General features: G+C 41.3%; 1 protein-coding gene across 1 annotated transcript; it reads right to left on the bottom strand.

Moving 5' to 3' along the window:
- Window positions 1-591: 591 nt before the first annotated feature.
- rnf10 (ring finger protein 10) lies at window positions 592-8,634 on the bottom strand. Its single transcript, XM_063897181.1, has 17 exons — window positions 8,080-8,634; window positions 7,161-7,345; window positions 6,882-7,078; window positions 6,663-6,753; window positions 6,376-6,560; window positions 5,469-5,605; window positions 5,090-5,244; window positions 4,594-4,719; window positions 4,143-4,419; window positions 3,716-3,849; window positions 3,443-3,560; window positions 3,236-3,337; window positions 2,978-3,115; window positions 2,769-2,860; window positions 2,570-2,627; window positions 1,759-1,908; window positions 592-1,670 (listed from the first exon to the last, which is right to left on the bottom strand). The coding sequence occupies exons 1-17, from the start codon at window positions 8,171-8,173 to the stop codon at window positions 1,597-1,599; spliced, it is 2,313 nt and encodes a 770-aa protein (XP_063753251.1). The 5' UTR covers window positions 8,174-8,634; the 3' UTR covers window positions 592-1,596.
- Between the last annotated feature and the right edge of the window lie 1,370 nt (window positions 8,635-10,004).

The following is a 10,004-nucleotide window of genomic DNA, read 5'->3' as shown; positions in this document are numbered from 1 at the left end:
TTTATTTCAATAAGAGCCGCACCGATAAATCTACACTAATCCATTGGTGGATCACAGAAAAATAATCTCCAAAAACTTTCAAAATCTATTCATAGTTAAAGTTTTCAGCCTCTTTGATAAGGAGATTTCATACTTCCTGTTTATATATACATATATATAATATTTAAATGACTATCTTTCGGTTGTCAACTGACAATGCAATAACTGGAAAAAACATCATCTTTGACTTGAAAAGTGGGATGATCATTTTTTGCTTTTTTCTGATATTTTACAGAAAGAAAAGAACTATCGAAAATAATTGGCATAAAAACCACAATTAAAAACAGCATAAGGCTTCATTTTAAAAAGCTAATGCTTGGTATTTATGACAGCTTGGTATACATTAGGCATTAAATGTATACAACCTTGACCCCTGAGATAACTTTTCGATAATGATCATACTGATTGTATAGGACTGCCCCCATGTGGAGAAAACGAAATACTGCATCAGAAATATGGCAGCGCCTGTCCTGATTAAGAGTTCCAGTGTTTGACCTCACCAAACCTGAACCTTTATTAGCCTTGGCAGTAAGAGCAGCATTAAACAGTCAGTTTCTTGATTGTGCATAATGGTTTATTCATTTCATCAGACTAGTAAGGTCCACTAGCCTTTAAACTTACTTAAACCTAAAAGTTCATTACAGACCCCTCAAACAAAAACAAACTCAATCCACTTTTCTTCAAAGCATTCGTTAAATGTCAGCAATTCATTAGTTTCAAAGCTTTTCAACACTGAAATCAAGCTAGGGAAGTAAAAGTTAAAAATAAGTAATCCTTTAAGGTCACAGAGGAGAAAACTAAACACGGAAGAAAGTGCGTACATATAGTTTAACCCCACGGGATATACTGGAGTTTGGTTGAACCAACAGACCTAATCTCTTTAATACAATACTGTGTTTTCACTTCCTCACAATGGTATTTGAACATTATGTATTCATGTCGTTGTTACAAAACACCAGGGCATTGTTTTCACTTCTAAAATCTATGTTTCTTGAATGGTCATGAAGTACTAGCCAACACTGAGAGGTATGTTTCCATTTAATCTAAACTGAAATTCCAACTGAATGTCCGAGCACTGAGCATCTTGGAAAGATTTCTTAAAAAAGGTGTAACGTACCTGCAGCTGGCTGACTGCTACTCTAATCTCAAGCACCCAGATTTATTTCATCAACGTAACTCATGGAACCTAGATGCTCAGAGTCTACTTCATAAAAGTTGGACATTATGGAGAAACCACTGTGATGCAAGTCATCCTGAAGCCATGTAAAGCCTATAGCATGTTTTATCCCTTCCTTTACTTAGCATCTGATCAGAATGTTACCCAAAGGCTTGCTGTGTGAGAGGAGGGCGCTGCAAAGCTTTGAACTACCGACAAATGTATATAAATTAAACTGATGAACCCAAAGAGAATAACTAAAAGCAGCATGAACTTTAGCTACCTACTGAAACCTTTTTTTCAATAGCTTGTAGCTCTAAGAAAGGTCTGTATGGAATTAAAACAAGCAAAAGGAAGATCAACTCAAGAAAGAAATATGGTTGAATGAACTTCAGTGTTGTCTACTTTGTGTGAACCATGGATGTGCTGAATAGAAGTTTCTGCTTTTTCTTCTTCTTCTTTCCTCCTTTTTCATCTGAAAGACAACCAAGGGTGAGTGTTAAACACATACTTGAACTGCAGAAAGGTAATTCTTGGGTATAGTTAAGTCATAGATGCCATACCTGGGACAACCACATGTTGTGGAGGAGAGTCCAGCTGCAGGAGAGCCTTCTCAAAGGCCTGGCTGAAGGAGTTCTGGAAGCTGGGCACCGGGACGCGGTCGGACCCGTCGCTCTCTCCGTCGCTGTCTGCTGCTGGGGGAGCAAGCAGCTCTGCACGGCACAATACACAACACTGATGTCAGGAAGCCCTCAGGGAGTTACACTGCTGAAAACTGGCTGTACAAGAAATACAGTACACTACAAAGCTCCAGTTTCTTCCCCTGCACACCTTGTCAGTATGTGCAACATGTACCACCTCACAAGCACATATGCAAGTAAAAAGCTTTCTTAGTGTATTATGTTGTGAACAGCGGTATAACAGACCGTGTAAAAGTGAAGCATTGTGTCAAAGTCAGTTTTATATACATTTTAACTGGTTTAACTATTGACAGCAAATGTAATGCATCTTAAAAGTGGCTCTTGTTTAAGTAGGATAAATCTGTTTCAGCAGCTATGACTGACCCTGTTGCTGTTATTTTAATGGTTCCAATGAGTTTTTCGGCAGAATGTTGCAGCCCACTATCAAGATAGTTTCTTTGTGTAGATTTATACATGAAGGTACTACAATGTTGATACAAAAGTCATGTCCACAAAGGAATTCTAAAACTACAGAGTTCAGAGAATTTATACTTTTGTATTGACATTTCAATATTAACAAGTGATGGCAGTAAAATAAAATAAACGTGCAGGACATATTTGATGCAAGTATTCCAATCTTACTTTTGCTTTCAAAATTCTGACATTACATTTTCACACAACATCTAAAATGTACCTTTCTTTGGAGCGATCCAGGACCCAGAATCACCTCTGGCTTTCCCGTCTCTTAGCATCTACAAGACAAAGGACCACGTCATGTATTTAGATTATGTGCTACCACATTTGCACTTCAGATGTGTGAACCATTTCCCTGAGATGACAAATCTCAATAAAATACGTTGCCAACTTGGTATTGGTGCATTTTCAATACACACCTGTGCAAAGGACATACAGTGGGAGTCATCCTCCAGACTACCCACAACGGGGGAAGAGCTTTGCCCATTCAGACTTGGGAATCTCATCCCATCTAAAACAACAAAAGGGATGCTCAACTCACAATGTTCAACTGCCGAAACATAAGCCATAAACAGCCAGAGGTCACGTATATAGCTCGGAACTCTGCAGAGGAAGGAGCTGCTCTTACCAGAGGAAGGACTGGTGCTGAGGGGTGACGGGGGGGCAAATGTGAAGTCTGGCTGCATTAGGGGGCTGCTGTTGTGAGGAGGAGACCCGAATGCGGGGAAATGTTGAAGGTTCTCCAATCCAATATGCACCTCAGGATCTGTTTAACACACAAGAGCAAATACAGTTACAGCCTCGGGTACAGATAACGCTCAGATGTATATAATAAATATATTTCTCGAAGTATCATTCCAGTTGTCACCTACACATCTGTACTTACATCTGCCCTGCTTCTGGTTCTCCTCGATTTCAATTCGCTTCTCTCTGCGCTTCTCATCCCTGGCTTTCTTCTGCCTCAGGCGCTTCCTCTTCTCCAAGTCATCTAGTGGTTTGGGAGGAAAATGTATAAAAACACCACTTAAAATCTATGTCACCTTTTCCTGTAACTGCAGATTAAAACTTGTGTAGACATGCAATGTATTCTTACCTGCAAATGTATCCAGAGTCTCTTTGGACACAGTTGGCGGCTCCAGCGCTAACTCACAGATACTGAACTCGCACGTGAGCGGCAGATGAGCCAGGTAGCGATGCCGTCGGCGGATATCCTGCAACAGTTAAAGTTATGACATAAGCAAATCAACTGAATTCTGGTTACAGGAGATTATTAGTTTAAAATCCATTTCCGGAAATCTCTCTTGTGAAACAGCTTAACCAAAATGATCTGAATATTATGTTCTTGGTTTCTTCTTTTATTTCTTACCTCAGTGACTTGGTGTCCCACTATCTCCACCACTGTCGCAGTGATGGAGTCCGGACTAGCCTCCAAGCTGCCGTATTCACGCAACAGACAGCGTACATTCACAGGATGCAGGAACATCTGCTGGCAGTCATCAGCTGGAGGGAGAGACATGGGCGAGGGAGGGAAGACAAACAGTTAGAGCCAACACTGAAACTTTACTTGACTGAGTGAAAAGAACAACAACTTTCCACACAGCTGAGAAAAAGAGGCTTCTAATCTAATATGTAAATTAATTTCTAACTGGGAAAGGTCGGTTTATGTTATTACATTCTGAATTCAACCAACCAAATGTTATGTAATAATATGGTTGCAATTCAGTGTGCTAAAAGGGAAATTTTCCTCACAGCAAACAATAAGAAAGGTTCCAAGAGATAAGGGTATCACCTACCTTGGTAGAAATAGTAGAAGGGTCCGTGCACCACGTTGGTCGAAGGGCGGCCTGAATCTGCCTGCTTGGAGGGGATCTCCTCTTCAGGCTGGGACTCTGGGGCTTCATCCATCGTAGCCTCTGGAGGCTCCTCCGGGACATTCTCCAAAATACTTTCAGGGAAGCCTGGCAGCTCTTCATCAGCATCCTGTTGGACCTCAGGCACTTCTGAGACCTCCACAACTTCCTCAAATTCCGCCACCTCGTCATCAAATGCAGAGGTGTACTGCAGCACAGGCTGCAAAAGGAAGAGACACCACTTCCGCTTACTAAACAGAAAAGCCTGAATATTCCCATATAAAAGTAGAAAGCTACAATGTTTAGAAAGAACATGCAAGTAAAATAATATCCCATTACTAATAAATAACATACTATCAAACAAGAATGTTGAAAGGACTGTTTTTAGACTCACTTGGGCGATGCTTGAAATAGTAACCACTTCGTCCACAGGAGAAGGTTCTTCCAGAGTCAGAGAGGAAAGGTCAAGCTGGTCTCCTACATGTGCTTTCTGCTGCTTCAGCAGCATTTCCTCTCGCTCCTAAACCATAAGAACATACATTTTTTTAAACCGCAGACGGCAAAACAATTCAGTCACGACCCAGGACCGCAACCTTGACGTTCATATTAAACAATTTCGGAGCTGGGATTCAAGGGATATGGGATCTGACAGAAAATATAACGTGACTTGCTAGAGTTTGGGGCCAGCATAAAAGAGGTAAATATATGTCTGTATCCATGTATAGTTTTACTTTGATTAATAAAGTAGGTTTCATATTCCACCTGTAGACCGGCAAGAGAACATAACATTGATTACACATTCAGTGGTGATGTCATCCAGTTCACTTTTTGTGAATGTGCTGTCATTTGCTTTACTGTTTCCTGTCAGAGAGGAATGCAGGTTTAGCTACCTGCAGAAGGCAAAGTGCGCTCTGGATGAAGCAGCCTTGGGCGTCCCCCTCTTGGCTGAGCTGAGCCTGCAGGGCATCCTTCTCCTCGGCCACCAGGCTCAGGACCTGCGCCGGGGAGGTCAGCAGGAGCTTGGAGTACGGGCTAAGACACACATCTAGAAAACACACATCATTGAACGGTGAATACCAAGTAAGAGAATCATCCCCTTTAGGACAGTATTTTAAACTTCAAGTAATATAACCCAACTTGTCTGAGGACAATAAAACGTCTGTATGGTTCTTTAGAGTTACTTTGAGCCATATAAAATAACTTTGAAGACGGTGACACTTATAGGACGTCACTGATCTCCTTCATAAACAAAAGGTGGCTTTCTCTCACCTCCAAAGCGAACAGGCTCCTCCACCTTCACCCAGTGAGAGCTAGGCATGGCCACCAGAGCCCCCTTTTCTCTCTGCATCAGGCGCATGGTGATTACATCACCAACAACATACTGCCTGGTTTCCATAGCAACAACACTGCAACAAGAAACGGATTGTTAGAATTCACTCTCGAAGAATTCAACAAAACTAAGACTCAGATGTGAAGGCTTCAGTGGTTTCCTTGTTAACCCTTTTCATGTATTCTCTCCTACTGCTGCCTGATAACCAAAATGACTGAATATATGCATATTTTGTGCACATAGGAAAGCTTGCTAAATATAGGTGAGAAATTCCCTTACCGTTACAATTAGACATGTTTGTCTTCCTGTTTTGAGCAAGTGTGTCATGTCACGACTGCCAGCACTGAACGCAGGATTAATAATATACAGTGACTACTTCTAATTTATATATCTGTTACTTACTTAGTCCCTCTTTCAAACTCTCAAACCAGAGTTGATGATTGTTGGAAAGTGGAAGATAAAAAAATGAGTTTAAATCAAAGGGTGTTTGATGGCAATCAGCAAGGTTTAATGACTCTTTTTGTCAAAGGACACTGGTGGTTTGAGAAAAGAAAATGTTTGGTATGTTTTTCACTAAATGATTACAGGTCCCCAAATACCTCTTTTAATTGTTTATATATTCACTACGTGTCACATTGCAAAGTGCATCTACCTTGGGTGTCCTGTTACCATCACTAACAATCAGAGCTGGAGCGGATAAATAATTGTGATTACAACTGATTAATTTCTCCCAGGACTGAATGCAGATTGTAACCTCGGCATTAAAGATTCAATGCAGATGTTCAAGTTGTTTTCATCCAGTGGGAAGGTGGCTTTAGTTAGCCTACAAGGCTTTTATTGACTTACCTCTTCAGGTCAGCGGTTGAAACTGCCTCATAGCAGATGGGGCACTTCGACCAGCTCTTGTCGCCAATAGAGAGGTAGTGCAGCATGCACGGCCAGCAGAAGATGTGTCCACACTTGGTGATGCGGGCAGACAGAGGAGGGTAGAGGCAGATAGGGCAAGACGGCACCTCATGACTGTAGATACGCTGTAGACAAACACAAATGGATTGGCATTACGTGCATAAGGTTATAAATGAATGTTGGCTTTATTTTCAAAACACACATCTTAAAAGAGGACATATACTCACCACTTGCTGCACACAGTCCCAGTTGACCAGAGTGTCTGGATCAGTGAAGTGAGCCTTGTAGTCCTGGTCATCAGACACCACAAACTGGCAACTGAAACACACAAAATTTGGTAATGCCAAAGGCTAAGCGTTTAAGGTAGGAATGGACAGATGTATTGGCCAATCTGCAAATAAGGTGACATGCACATCCAGTAGACAATGTTTATCTGTATAACATACTTGGCCTGCAAAAAAAGCTCCTTGTTGAAGGGCTTGTGCTTGTGGCCCCATTTGTTTCGGCGGCCCCAACCAGAGTTGCCTCCCTCTCCGATAGCACCACGAGGTTCAAAGGTAAAGTTCAGCAGGTGGTTGAGGCTAACTTTTTTAGGTCCAGCGAACTGAGCCGGGCAAAACTCGGCCCGGCGGGTCTCTGCTACCTGTGGAGGCAGAAGTGGATACAATTCTGTAAAGCATGTTTGAGCTTTAAAGTTTTTTCTTTTGTAATTAAGAATTACCAACCTCCTCACGTCGTCCTCCACCTGCAATGCCATATTGTTTTCCTCCACCTCTCTGGGAGGGTCTCTTGTCATAATTTTTGCTTTTCTGTGAATTGGTGTGACGAGGGCCTTGAAAAGTATCGGTTTTTGGAAAGGCAGGCTCACGCTTGCGGCTGTAGCGCTTGGAGCCTCCATTATTTTTACTTTCTGAAAAAAACATTATGAAAATTCATTAATGGTATGAATACACACATATTATGCTTTAATATAACATCTTCAGTTTGCTGATGAAACCAGAAATCGCTGGAAGAACATTTTAATATGGGGTACTTTTTTACCTGATGTGATGCAGGTGCTAAATTTACTTCATTATTTACTATCATTAGAATGGGTAAAAGTAAGGCTTTTTGTACTCTTTCACACAAATGAGTGTGCTTATAGGCAACCCACACACAGTATTTGCAGAATACAACACCATTAAATTAGAAGTAGTAAAGATAAACCTTTTTGTCATCAATTTCTAGCTTCATGGTGGAGTGTTAACCATTTTGTTTTAAAGCCAAGAACAACTTTTACTCATTTAATAGGACAAATGTATGATCCTTAAACCTATTTCATCGTATAGAAAAAAGCATGCAAAGTCACAGTCAGATTGATGATTGATTTCTTAAATGTTTTTTAGCTAGGATGTAAATGTTAAATCATGCATAGTTTCTAGGTTGATAAAAGGTCAGTGTGACTCTGCATCCATGCTTACAAACAGGTAAATATCGTCACACAAATACACTGTTGTGTGCAAATGTTAGCATGTTCTTCTGCCTGTTACTGGGCCAAATGTTTTGACAGCGACGTCAGCCATACCAGATAAACAATCTCTGCGCTACTGCTAGGCCCCAGCAGGCCACAGAGTGTGTCCATATGTGCAGATATTATGTTTTCACCTGTTTTGGGTTTAGAATCGCACGGTGTCGGGCCTGTGGAGCTGGACCGTGGTGGAACCTTGCTGTTGGTGCTGCTGTTGGGGTTTTTCTCCATGTTTGTCTCCGTGAAGTGCGTGGTACAGGGGCCGAGCTGCGGGTAGAGAGCCACCGAGCTCTCTAACGCCACACGGGAAAACAAAGGGGGAAAGCGGGCTGCGGTGAGTGCGGGTCAGGCGACGAAGGCCCTGGTGCATTTCTATCAAACGCGGAGAACCCATCACGGCGACATTTTGACAGTAAACAATCCGAGAAAAAAGAAGAGACACGATTTCGATGTCTCAAGTTATGGAGGTTGCTGGAGGAGAGGACGAAAGCTCAACACGCGGGGCCAACACCCCCCGAGTTCAGGTTGTTTAGTCGGTAAGGGAAACAAAATGCCCTTAACAAGGCGTCAGATGTTTCCCAAAGTCTGGAAAACACGACAATTGGGAGATTTTGACCCAAAAAATATTTCCGTTACGGAGCTTGTGCTAATGGCGACGGGTCGCCAGATAGGAACCTGAGAGACCCGGATGTTTCTTGTAGTTTGCAAAGCTGTTTAGAAGAGACCCCGCTAAGCTTTGTGGGGAATGTAGTTATAAAAGTTACTGCTATCTGGTACAAACAAAACAGCGTTAATAAGATTAAGCATAAATGAACTAAGAACTCAGGTATTTAACTAGTGGTGTCAAATAACTAAGTATATTTTTACTTGTACTTTCAAACATTCAAAGGTTTGAATGTCATGTACACATAAAGTACTACAGTGTAGAAACGACAATGAAAATCTTCTCAAGCTCCTCCAACAATAATATAAAATAATTACGGTAATTACTAATTTAGTTGAATATACTTAAATCACTTTGTATTATTTATGTTGACATCATTAAGTCCATTTTAATGAATAAAATAAATTTGAATCGAACGAGTGGAACGACTTGAAATAACATTTTTAAGTAAATCCCAAAAATTCAGTTAATTGTGTACTTCATTACATTGATAAGTTTCTTTACGGATGTGAATTAATGATAAACAATATGATCAACACTTAAATAAGACTTTAGTACAGCGTTTCTCAAAGTGTGGGGCGCGGAGGTACTGCAGGTGGGGCGCATGGAATCAGAAGAAAATTGCTTTTTTTTTTTTTTTTCATTCCTTTCTGTTTTGCCGATAAAGCGCACTCACAATGGATTCCGTAATTGTCCTAAACATGTTAAAAGAACATTAGATAGGAAACCAGCAAAAAAAAAAAAAAAAAAAAGCTTGCCTGGAACCATAGTGCGAATAATAGGCTAGACGTCGGCATGTTAATTGCGGCGGAATAATGACAACAGAACAACAGGGCAGCAGACGTGTGTAGGCTATATCGTTTAAGGTTCAAAATGGACAAGTTTGTTACAAGGGCAACACAAGTTGGCGATTCGGCGACAACAGAGAAAGAGAAGACAGACGGGCCAAACCAATCGAAATGCCAACCAAAGAGAAAGTATGATGAAGCGTATCTTGCTTTAGGATTCACTGTAGCTGAGGTGGGTGATGAGGAGCGACCCGTGTGTGTTCTGTGTCTTCGACAAATTGCGCAGACACTTGGAGACATCACACCCAACTCACGTTGATAAACCCATCAACGAAACGAAAACTCACCGAATACCGTCGGCAGGAAAAGCGAATGGTGAAAGCTGCGTCAGTGAATAGTAAAGCACAAATGGCACCATACAGAGTCGCATATAGAGTTGCCCAGTGCAAAAAACCACACACGATAGCTGATCAACTTATTCTCCCCGCTGCTGTTGACATGGTGTCAATTATGCTTGATGAGAAAAGCGTTGCGAAATTAAAAACAATCCCCCTGTCAAACGACACAGTTGCGAGACGAATTTGCGACATTTCCAATGACATTGAAGCAC

Source organism: Eleginops maclovinus, chromosome 12 (assembly GCF_036324505.1).
Source record: "Eleginops maclovinus isolate JMC-PN-2008 ecotype Puerto Natales chromosome 12, JC_Emac_rtc_rv5, whole genome shotgun sequence".
NCBI classification, from domain to species: domain Eukaryota; kingdom Metazoa; phylum Chordata; class Actinopteri; order Perciformes; family Eleginopidae; genus Eleginops; species Eleginops maclovinus.
This window is presented reverse-complemented; position numbering and strand designations above follow the sequence as displayed.